Source organism: Dromiciops gliroides, chromosome 2 (assembly GCF_019393635.1).
Source record: "Dromiciops gliroides isolate mDroGli1 chromosome 2, mDroGli1.pri, whole genome shotgun sequence".
NCBI lineage: Eukaryota > Metazoa > Chordata > Mammalia > Microbiotheria > Microbiotheriidae > Dromiciops > Dromiciops gliroides.
In genome coordinates, this window is record NC_057862.1 from 341,097,082 (window position 1) to 341,109,453 (window position 12,372).

General features: G+C 41.3%; 1 protein-coding gene across 3 annotated transcripts in view; it reads right to left on the bottom strand.

Annotated features, from left to right (window-relative positions):
• Nucleotides 1-325: 325 nt before the first annotated feature.
• LOC122744570 (rho GTPase-activating protein 7-like) overlaps nucleotides 326-12,372 on the bottom strand; it is a 119,749-nt gene continuing 107,702 nt past the window's right edge. For all 3 annotated transcript variants that reach the window (XM_043990102.1, XM_043990104.1, XM_043990103.1), the window contains 5 exons: nucleotides 8,636-8,750; nucleotides 6,326-6,517; nucleotides 5,635-5,852; nucleotides 3,227-3,400; nucleotides 326-952 (listed from right to left, as the gene is read on the bottom strand). In XM_043990102.1, the coding sequence (XP_043846037.1) occupies nucleotides 847-952; nucleotides 3,227-3,400; nucleotides 5,635-5,852; nucleotides 6,326-6,517; nucleotides 8,636-8,750 (805 nt within the window). In that variant the 3' untranslated portion in view covers nucleotides 326-846. The remainder of the gene's footprint in view (nucleotides 953-3,226; nucleotides 3,401-5,634; nucleotides 5,853-6,325; nucleotides 6,518-8,635; nucleotides 8,751-12,372) is intronic.

Sequence of the window (12,372 nt, forward strand, 5' to 3'; positions counted from 1 at the left end):
CTTCCTTCATTCTCAAAGAGGACTGATGACATCAGGAGGCTGTTGTTTTGACTTACAAGTTAATTGGATTTAAGTGAGGCAGAGCTGGGCAAAGTCATCAAGCCTCACTCTCTCCTCCAGAATAATCCAAGTCCAGTGGCAAGACATAGTTCAGGCCCTAGATGCAGTGAGAGACCTTAGCCTTTTTAAGCTGAGGTCTTTCTCAGGTCTCACATAGGAAGTTATTAGTTTGTGCCAGTAGATCCTTATTATTTTCTGGCTTCTAATAAAAATTTTCTTCTTTCTTCCAATTTTCCTTCCTTTAAGTACCACACTCTCACATGACTGTAAATTTATCAACAACTTTATTAACAGTGTTTTTTTTTAATACCACAAATGAAAATTCAACACTTTTAAGGACAACTAATCTTAAAATGTATTATGCCCTTTAAACTTTTCAGTCTTCTTTCTCCATGCTTAAAAAAATGCTTTCCGTGCTTAAAAAAAATTTACAGCAATTTTTACAAATCTTTTTTTCAAAAAAAAGTTACATACAGCTTCACATTATTAAAAAAATTAGCAAATTTAGGTAATCACCAAGTTTTTAATAACTTACTGCACAACATAGGTTTAAACCATCACTTTGACTATTTCTGGGATGTTAAGATTAGGTTTTAATATAAATAGTTTAGCCTCTAATATCTTCCTATATAGAGTCTCTCCAAGAACAGTTTCTTTTTATACAATTATATTCCTTTAGATAGTTGTTTTTAAAACAGCATTCCATTATCCAAATATTTCTAAGTGTGTCAAGGGGCATAGCTGTTAACTACACCTCCAAAACAGCTCTGGCTTCAGAGTCGGGATTTATTTGACATACAAGTTTGAAGATGGAAAAGAGTCTTTTAATCTGAGCAATTCTGCTGCGCACATGTGCCCGAAAACATTCCTGTACCATTTAGAAGTCCGCCCTCTGCAAAGCAACAAGAATTAAATTAAGTTACAGGCATTATTAACATGGTAACGGGGAGTCTATAACTCTGAAAAAAGAGTTGGGGGACTAGGAAAGGAAAGGAGAAGGAACCAAAAAGAAAGAGCAGTTATGTGTAAATGTTGGCAAAGTGATGGCCTCCATCTCAAGTAAATTTCATGACCCTGGTCCCATGAGTTGCTAACACTGATTCCCAGGGAGCCCTCCAAAAAGGGTTTATTAGAAAAATTGAATTGAGTACTTATTGAGGAAACTGTCAAAAGCAACTCTTTGATCTCTCTATGAGTGACTTTTGTTTTTGTCTCCTCGATGAATGAGTTATTTTCTAATCTATTGTATTTTTTTTTCAGGCTACAAAGGAGCCTATGACCTAGAGAGCTGAATAGCCAGCTAATGGAGATGAGTTGACAAGTTCTCATCATATCTTGAGGTAAGTGGAAAAGAAGAAAGATTTCCTTAGACTAGCTCTACCATGAACTTCATAGATGAACCCTCCCTTCAGAGTTTACTCATATCAGATTTAGACAATTTTCAGTGCTGTTTACCTGCTACTCATTTTCAACTAAGCTTTCTCCTTTTGGGGGGGGGTCTTTCCATCTCTAGTTCCTTCTTTTTCCAGTCTATGGCAGGGATTCTATTATTCCTCTGCCTACTGAAGAAAGTGCTAACTCCTTAGCTTGGCACTCAAGGTTGCCTCCAATCAGGCACCCTCCCTTTACAGCCTTATCTCATACTAACCCCCTTCCATGTTCCAGGGAAACTGGACTCCTTGTTTTCAGGTTTGCCTTTTGTCATAACACTCTCTACACCTGAAATGATTTTCCTTTCCTATCCATTTCTGTTTGTTAATATCTACTTATCCTCATTTGGATGCCACATCCTCCATGAAATCTTTCTTGAAATCCTCACAAATAATACATAATCCCTTAAGACTTTAGAGGTATTTATAATTTTGTGTGAATTTTGTATCCTTTTACAAGATTGTAAGTTTCAGGGGGACAGGAAAGTACTCTACCATAATCTTTCTCCTTCCTATAGTACCCCACACATTGTTGACAATTAATTAATGCTTGTTGAATTGAATTAAGTTCTTTTTAGGGACCAATTACTAAATATTTATTTCCAAATTTCTGAATGTCAGAAAATGAAGGCGACCTTAAGCAATAATCTATTCCCATTCATTTTACAGATTTTTTTTTTAAAGTTCAGCAAGTGAAAGCAACTAACTTGCCCAAGGTAACTTACCAGTGAGTTAAGTGTCAAAAGAAGAATTAAAACCCAGGTCTCTCTCCTGATTTCCTATTCATTTAAAAAAATTTCCTTTGGGTATATACTAAGTTACTTGAAGCCAGAGACCTTCTTTTATATCATCCTTAGGGGCAGAAGGTGCTCAATAAATATTTGTTTGATGGAATTCCCTATTGTCAGTCAATCCTCAGCCAGCTTGGGTAGCCACTCAAGAGAAAGCATCTCGAAAATTGAATGGTTGTGATACACAATCATCTGATCTGTGGCACAGTGGAAAGAATGCTGGCTTTGCAATAAGATAACCTCATTTTGAATCCAGGACCTTGAGCGTTAGTTTGTCTCATTGGGGCTTGTTTCTTCATCTGTAAAATGGGGGGGGGTGATGTTTGAACTTATTTGACCACTTAGGTCTCTTTAAGCTCTAATTCTGTGACCTATAGTCCTCTGACCTTTAAACAAATAAATAATGCTTCACACACATCAGAAATTACAACCTTAGCTTCACAGATATAGGCCCTAATGTCTTACATATACCTTCCATAATAGTGAGGCCAATACAGGAAATACCAACTGGTTGAATGCTAAAAACCTTATGCTTAATACTTTCCTCTGATCTGTTCCAGGTCCCCTTAAATATTTTAGATTATAATACAAAAGAACTCTTCAGAAGTTGAAGTGTTTTTTAAAATACTTGTATTTAATAGACCTCTGTGGTATTTATGTTTTGAGAGCTGGCATTTCCTTTAAACAAAAAAGTATTCAAGTTATGCAGCTCAACTGATCCTATGGCCCTCGTCCTACTACTCACAGTTGTTTGCCATCACTAATGGTATGCACTTGGTGAAGTGGAGACCTCATTCACAGCAGCTCCTTCCTCCTTATTAAAGAGGACCAGAATGCAGGAGCAGCCCTCGAAAAGTGAATGATGGAGAAATTTCTCCAAAACTGAGAGGGAAGGGAAGGGATATTATCAAGTTACTATCTCAATGACAAGAGGTCTGTTCATACCTGGTATCTTTCCTGCAGATATGAGTCACTCGGGATTTTTCAGGTGCCACCATTTCAATCAGATACTGGCATAACATGACCTCTCCCAAGACACCATGCAGTTCAGCAACTTCACACCACACAGAGGTTGCAGCTATAATGTAGCTATTGCTCTGGGGGTATGACTTCCAGGTCCTAAAGAACAAAAAAGCACAGTTTGAGCTCTGAGCTCTCCTGGGGCATAGAAAAACAAAAGCCTTGTAAATAAGTATATCAAAAATGTCAGCTCCATTCACCCAGGCAAGAATTCTGGGGCATTTAAAATTAAGTTGTGGGGACACATTATAATATCACATTTTTATCAAAAATTAACTCTTAAAAATCCTTTATCTAATATAAATGAACTAAACTTCACTTTACATTTAACTTGTCATATTTTAAGCCTGTCAAGCTAAAATTTTATCTGTCAGGATAACAAATTCCATAAGTTTACTGCCTGCTCAGTAAAGTGAGACTTTTGTTCCAAAACTATCTCCTTCAGGGCAGCCTCTTACTTCTAGGATTCCAAAATTCTGTGAGCAATAGCTAATATCCTTCCTCATCCTTCTACTCTCTGTACTAATTATTTTGTAGATGTGGAACAAAGCCTTTTTTTTTTCCAGATTGAACAGCCCTAATCTTTTAAATTTGTCCTCATGTCCAGCCAACTATTGATATACCCCAAGACCTTGAACAAAGCATTTCCACATCTTCTGGGTTTCAGCTTTCTGTGAAAAAAATTGAAGCCATTCACCTAAAGCTTCTTCTCACTATGTTTCATGTCACCCAAACGCCATCTGCCACTATCTCTTCCTTCATGCCTGTCTTACATGCACAAGTGATCCCATTCCATCTCATCTTTTTCCAAAAGATTGCCTCCTATACCATCCCCTCTCCCTCATTTATCTTCAATCTCACCTTGACTACTGGCTGCTTCTCTGCTGCCTACAAATATACCCATGTCTCCCTATCCTGAAAAATCTTTCACAGTCTCCAATATTGTCCCATATCTCCCATGACTTTTTCTTGTTTGTTTGTTTTGCATGGCAATGAGAGTTAAGTGACTTGCCTAGGTTCACACAGCTAATGTCAAGTGTCTGAGGTCAAATTTGAACTCAGGTCCTCCTGAATCCAGGGCTGGTGCTTTATCCACTGCGCCACCTAGCTGCCTCTTCTGACTTTTTCTTGAAAAGGCTGTGTAGAATAAGTGCCTCAATATTTCTTCTTGTTCTCTTATTTTACAGTCTGGCTTTCAAACTCACTATTCAACCAAATCTGCTTTCTACGGTTACTACTGATCTCTCAGTTGCCAAATCTAATGGACTTTTCTAATTCTTCAACTTTACTGACCTCTCTGCAGCTTTTGACATGATTGATCACCCTCTTCTTTTTGATATTTTTTTCTCTAGGTTTTCATGATGCTACTTCCTCCTGGTCCTCCTCCTATCCATCTGACCTCTCCTTCTCTGTCTTATTTCCTGACTCTTTATGCAGGTCATGTCCACCATCCATGGCTGTTCCACAGGGCTCTGTTCTGTCCCCTCTTCTCCCTCTGGACTATACTGTTTCACTTGGTGATATCATTCGATCACCAACTCTATCCAACCCTAACCTCTCTGCTAACCTCTAGTCATATCTTCAACTGGCTATTGAACACCTCAAATTGGTTGGCTGAGGACCTCTTAAACTCAACATATCCAAAAATGAAATTATCCCCCCAAAACCTTTGCCCTTCCAAATTTCCCTATTACTGTCAAGGGTACTCAATCTTTCAAGTGACCCTACCTCACAACTGTCATCCTCATTTCCTCACTCTCACCTCCCATATCCAATCTGTTGTGACATCCTCTTGATTTTTGCTTTAGTAAGATCTCTTGTATATGTCTCTTTCTCTCCTCTGACACAAACACCACCCTGGTGTAAGCCCTCATCACCTCATGCTTGAACTGTTCCATTAGCCTGCTGGTTGATCTCTCTGCCCCAAGTCTTTCTTCACTCTAGTTCATAGTCCATTCGGCTATCAATGTGATCTTCTTAAAACATAGCACCTCGCTTGATAAACTCCCTTGGCTCCCTATCACCTCCAGGATCAAGTACAAAATTCTCTATTTGCCATTCTAGTCCAGTGACATTGGCCTCCTTGCTGTTCCTCCTGTAAGCTACTCCATCTCCTCACTGGACATTTTCACTAGCTATCCCCTAGGCATGGAATGCTTTCTCCTAGTTCCTTCAAATCCCAGATAAAATCTCACCTTTTACAGGAAGCCTTTCATCGTCCCTCCTAATTCTAGTTCTTGATTATTTCCTATTTTCCTCTGTGCAGCTTGGGTGTACACAGTTATTTGCATCTCTTCCCATTAATGAGCTCAAGAGCCGACACTGTCTTTTACCTTAGCACCACGTAGTCCTGGGCAGGGAGTGGGGTCATGCTTTTCACTGTGTAGTGGTAAATATCAGCCTCCTCATTCAGTACCTCCAGGACGGCAGCCTGCTGCAGAGTGTGGTCCCAGGACAGCTGTGCTCTCAGCACACGCTGAAAGATATCCTGAGGGGCAGCATGGATGTCGATGCAGGCTTTCCATAGTAGTAAGTGAGAGTTTTCTTCCACCTGTGGGTAGGCCATGAGGAGGAAGCAGAGACAAAGTGATTTGGAATGCTCATAATCAAGAATTGCCCATGTACCATATAGCTCACCTAATCTGTGCATATGCACAAATTAAAAGCTCATATTTATAGGGTCCTCCATAGGTTACAAGGTGCTTTTTGATTTTTACAACAACCTTGTAAAGTAGGTAGTACTCCCATTTTACAGATTAGGTTAACCTTCTCCATGGGGGCCCTAGGACATAAGACCCTTGGAAAAGACCAGATATAGCTATCTACTTGTAACATGGGGAGGGGTCTTCCCTCTCCAATATTTCTTCCACTTTCCTATTCTTCCCCAGCACTACTTTTAGAAGAGGAAGAAATGCAAGATCAAGGAAATGATAGAGCAAAAAAAACCAACCCAATGTATTCTCAGATATTTCTGAAAATCCTCTTAGCAGCTCAGGACAACCCTTAGACTGGAGCAAAACCTACCTTTTTATTGGCCACTTCCACATTCTCCAAGCAAAAGCGGCTAGCCCAGGTTCGGAACTTGTCCTTGGAATCGCGGAGCAGGTCCTGAATGGACTTCTCCAGAGATTTCAATACCAGTGAGTGACTGACTAGGCTTTTTTCAGGAACTGGTGGCTGCTGGCACCTGTTGGATTCCAAGTAACTTGTGGGAAGCTGCATGGGGTGAGGTCAAGGAAGGGCAAAGTCACTGTCATGTTGTCACCATCATCATACTCTACCATCTCTTTCCTTCCCCCACTTGTTTTATTATGTTTCAGATAGCACTTGGCTATTTAGATTAGTTTTATTTAGTTTAGATCCCCGACTAAAAATGTGACATACATATATACATGCGGCTGTATAATTTGTTTCACATAGATTGTCATCTGATCCTCACAACCTTATGAATCAGCCAAGTGGGCCTTATTATTGCCTTTCATTGATGAGAACACTAGCTTCTGGGGCCCCAGTAGGTAAAGGAACTCTCTGGAGATCACACAGCTAGTTGGCAGAACTAGGGCAAGAATGCCTCTCTGCTTCTTCATGTGTTGACTTTCCCAGTCCGCCCTGCCCAGGCTACTTCTCTGTAGTAGAGTGGAAGGTGTGATCCTTGATGGAGGGTAAGGTTCATGCCTTCTAACTGAACCCATTCCATCTCTGTGCCATTCCCCCCCCTTTTTTTTTTTGCGGGGCAATGGGGGTTAAGTGACTTGCCCAGGGTCACACAGCTAGTGTTAAGTGTCTGAGGCCGGATTTGAACTCAGGTCCTCCTGAATCCAGGGCCGGTGCTCTATCCACTGAGCCACCTAGCTGCCCCTCCCCCTCTCTATTCTTATTGCTTATTCAAACCTCATTTGTTTTTCAAGGTTCAATTCAAGTTCTATTTGACAGAAACACTTCTTAACCATTCTCATTCATTCTATAAATGTTTATGAAGTTCTTTTTCTTTGTGATAAAAAGAATAAAACAAAACCCTTGTCCTAAGGGAACTTCCAGGCCACTGGGGACGATAACATGAACTGAAAGACCTATAGCACCATAGGCTAAGCAGCCATAGTCACCTCTGATCTAAACAGTATACTTAATACCCCACACCGGTATTATGATTTTTTTATTACTTGAAGTCTCTCCCCATCTAGACCAGAGGGTGCATCATATCTCTGTGTTCCTCACAGGACTTGCTTTATAATACCTGTTGAACTGAATTCTTATTCCACAACTTGTACTTTAAAACATTTCGTAAATGCCTGTTGAATGAATGAATCTTTATTAACGAGACTTTGTTGAGCACCTATGTGGTGCTAATCAAGGCCCTGTTTGGATGGAATGCCCCTGACTCTGTCCCTGCCCCCCCCCCATAGCTAAAAGAACAAGGCAGGTACTGACTTGGACAAAGAAAGGATATGTCACCAGATTAAAAGTGTCAGCCCATTACAGAACAACTAGAGAGTAATGCACAATCAAGGACATGAAATCCTGGGATGAGGGTGAGGAGAGAGATTTCTGTCCATCCATCCATCCCAGGCATTGTGTCTACATTCACCACATGCTGTCTCTAGGATGGGGACAGGATAGATATTATTAATCCCATTTAAAAGATGACAAAACTGAGGCCCAGGGAGGTTGAGCCACAGAGAAAGGAAAGCAAAGGTGGAGCTGGGCCAGCCTATGACTCAGTTCTCCTGATTTCCAAACCACAACACCTGGACATCAGAGGTGTCCAACATGGGTCCCACAGGCTATGTGTGTCCTGAACCAGATTAAGATGTAATTGAGAAATATTTAAGCAAATAAAAATATAATAAAACATAGTCGATATATGACCTACAAGGATCCTTATTAGTGAACCCTGTTTGTATTTTAGTTTGACACACTCTATATTACATGTCATAAACACATGCTTGCATGCACACACACACACACACACACACACACATGCAAGGAGGCCTCTGAAGCAGTAGATTAGATGTACATCCTCACCCCAAGCTTCCCTCAGATCATGCTTTGCCCCCCGCTCCCCCCAGCCCCGCAGTTCTCATCCTCTCAACCCCTGAAATGGACCAGCTCTTCTTATGCTCCCCAAATGGTAACCTCTCCCCAAGGTCTTGGTCTCATGATTTGAGTCCAGGTCCAGGGGAGCAATGCTTCTGTCCAGGGGTCAGCTCACAGCTACTTGTAGCTGTGCACTTAAGGCTTTCTGAAAGCGGACACCCCGTTTTAGGTAGAGTGGCAACTGGAAAATAGGTTTGGTGCTTTTAAAGATGGTTTTCCTGCCGGCACCTGTTGCTGTACCTGAAAGAGCTGATGGCATTCCGCTATCATGTGTGCCAGGCCCTGGGTAGCAGCCAGGTTCTCGCTCAGGTCTCTCTGATCAGGTTTGCCCATGTTGTGTTTCTTCTGACTGCACCTGGGAGAAAACAAAAGCAGGGAGGTGAGGAAGCTTTTAGAAAACCCTCAAACTGGCAGCTAACCCCAAGACATGACATTGTCCCCTTACCTCAAGCCACGTTAGTATTCGGCCACACTATTCTGGGCAGAGGGAAACAGTGTAGGGAAGGAAGCAGTAGCTAAAGACCCTGTGATTTCCCCTTGCGGAAGTTAACTGTAGTTCGCCAAGCCTTTACTTTTACATGAATGAAATTCATAACAAGAGTGGGAGTGCTCTCTAAGTTGTAGGGGAGTCAAGCAACAGAGAAGAGGACTTGTGGAATCATAGATTTTGAACTGGAAGGGGACTTGGTGGTCATCTAATCCCCTTTATTTTACAGAGGAGGAAATTTAATACCCCAAAACTTAACAGTGACAGAGAGAAGATTTGAAGGCGGGTCCTCTGAATATAAATCCTTTCCATTGCACCACACTACTTCCCAAACTTACAGGGAGACAGCTAGCTTGCTGCCTTGACCTCCTCTTGTAATAAGAACTATGCCATTACTCCATAGAATTTGGGGGGGGCAGGGCAATGAGGGTTAATTGACTTGCCCAGGGTCACACAGCTAGTAAGTGTCAAGCTATCTGAGGCCGGATTTGAACTCAGATCCTTCTGAATCCAGGGCTGGTGTCACCTAGCTGCTTCCCATAGAATCTTATTTTAGAACTGAAAGGATGCTGATGTTGGCACTCTCACCCCATGGACACGAAGGCAACAGATCTTGGCAGGAACTTGGATAACAGTCTCCATCAAAGCCATGGAGGAACATGAAAAAAACCGCCTGGTAGTTTATAAGCCTGCCTCTGCTCCTTTCTTCCCACACAAATGCAGTCCCTTAACTCCTCTTTCCAAAGAACAAGGCTTGTTCTCTCTCCTTGAGAAGGCTCAGCGGAGGCACGGGAGAATGCATGTGAGGGGAAAGGCAGGAAGCTACTAAATTCACTCATGGGCATTCTTAAGCAGGTCCCACTCTTTCCTTTCTCTGGTGACCTCACCAAAACTCCCTTCTAATAACATCATCTGGGAGCATTCTTCTGCCTCCTTTGCAGATAAGGACTTCACACTCCAGTCCAGGACCCTTTGAAGTTTGAGTTCCAAAGTCAAACACTAATAACCACTTATCTGAATGTAAGGTTCAAAGTCTCTTTCTTTTATAATAAGATAAAGAAAAAAACCCTCACTATTTGAAGCCATTTCCTGTTGTATGTGGATAAAAATAATCCAAATCCCAATCCCCATATACCCTTTCTTTCCCAGTGGTCTAGCTACTCCTTCATTCCTGGCCCAACTTCTATACCAGGAAGACTCCCAGGATCTATACCCTCTTCTTAAATTTGCTCGTGTCTGATCCTCTATCTCCAGGAAAGTCTAGAGGAGGAGGATCTATGGGGATGGGGCAGAAGGTGGGATGAAAAAATACAGACTACCCTGACCTTTTTCCCAGCATTATTTCTTTGCCACAGCCTGGAACATCTCACTCACTCAGGTCCTTTCCCTCAAGCCCTTTCTGGTTCCTTCCAAACCTTACTTAGACTCACCACCACACACTTCTCTGGTGCTTCCAGTTCTTTTGAGGCTCTCTTCAATTGCCCTCACTCTCCATGACACCTGTGATAGACCCTCTACTGACCACACCTCAAGTTTGGATCACAGCTGGAAGAGACCTCTGAGTCTTAGAGACCATCCAGGGCAACCCCTTTATCTTGCAAAGATATTGAGGCCCAGAGAGGACAAGTGAATTGCTCAAGGTCACACAGGTAATAAGTATTAGAGGCAGACTCCTTTCCAGCCATCCAAATCCCATATTCCTCAAGGCTAGCCTAAGGCCTACTTCCCTTATGGAGGTTGTCTCTTGCTACCTGCCATGATAGCACCTTTCCTGAACTCTTACAGCACTTATTGTTTATACAACAAACTGACTGGTGACATCATGAAATGCATCATTTTATTGTTTTCTCTGTATCATATTGCTATAAGTTCCTTTTAAGAAAATATAGTGACCTATCCTCTACTTCTATTCCTGACCCTCTTAACCCATCTCCAACAACATTATGCCTATTACTTCACTATGAATATTTTAAAAGACATATGCTTTTATTTTATTTATTTTTTTTGCGGGGCAATGAGGGTTAAGTGACTTGCCCAGGGTCACGCAGCTAGAAAGTGTCAGGTGTTAAGTATCTGAGGCTGGATTTGAACTCAGGTCCTCCTGAATCCAGGGCCAGTGCTTTATCCACTGCACCATCTAACTGTCCCCCATATGCTTTTATTTTTATGGATGTTCTCCTTCACCACTCAAGAGGACAACCCCTTTTGTCTTCTGTAGTTAACAGTTTTGTGAATTTCTGTGATTAAAAAAAAACACCATCATCTAGTGATGGTGCTAAGCCCCTGGTTATAAGACTTTCCAAGTTTATCTAAGCTAATCCTCCAACAATGAAACTACAGTCCATCACTGGCCCATACTTGAAATCTTTCCAGTCTGATAGAATCTGTCAGAACTTGCTTTCTACTGGCGTAGCCCTCAAGAACCAAGGATTACGTCTATGCCGTGATAAAGCATCAGAAAAGATCTGTAGTGGAGACTTAGAACAAGAGAGAGGCTTTTAGAATTTTTAACTTGCCCCCAAAAGCCACCCAATTTCTACAGCCAGCTCTCAAGATGGTTTGTTACATAATCATGGATAACTCACTTCATTTTTTTGCCTCAGTTTCATAACTGCCCTATGTTTCTTCCACAGTGATTGTAAGACTCAAATCCAGGAGGTTATGCTCTCACATGAATCCTAAGTGCTTTCAAATGTATAATATGCCATACCATATAAGAGATTATTACCATGAATAATATTATGAAGAGTAGTATAGACCTAGTCCCTGTCCTACAAGAGCTGAAAGCCTCATCTAATTAGATGTTAAAAAATGATGATAGAGGAAGACCAAATGGACAGATAACATAAAAATATCATCCTATCAGGGAAGCTGGACTGTGTTTTGACAAATATACTCTACCAGAATCTTTCTTTTTTTCCTCTGCTGGGGTTCCCTCCAGAACCATGCTATAGGTCTGCCCAAGAGTGATACTCAGTACACATGGAACATCTACTTTTAGAGTTTTTTTCAGAAGGAGATGGGCAGCTTTCTGTGTACTGTGACTCCACAAGAGGAGACTGGACAAAAAGTTCTCTGGACGACTAGTCCAGCTCTAGGTGCTCCAAAGGCTTGGAATTCCAGAGCTGGAAAGATTATCTATCTGGTCCATCCATCTCATTTTGAAACCCAAAGAGGGTAAGTGACTTATCCAAGGTCATTTAGTGTGAAAACATTCATGGCCTTAGCTACATCTAGAATTCAAGTCTCTGATTCCCAGGTCAGTGTTCTTTTCACTATGGAATAATCCCTTTCTCCTACTTCTATTTACTCTCCTTCTCTTCTCCTTCCATGTAAATAGCATGGACATTAACCATTGAGGTAATGAGTTACATTTTCCTTTCCAGAGAAAGTTTCTATAAGTCTGGGTAGATAGGATATTTTTTTTTCCCCAGATTTTCAACACCTAGAGGAAAAATGACTTTATGGAATAGTTTATAAAGCCTGATAT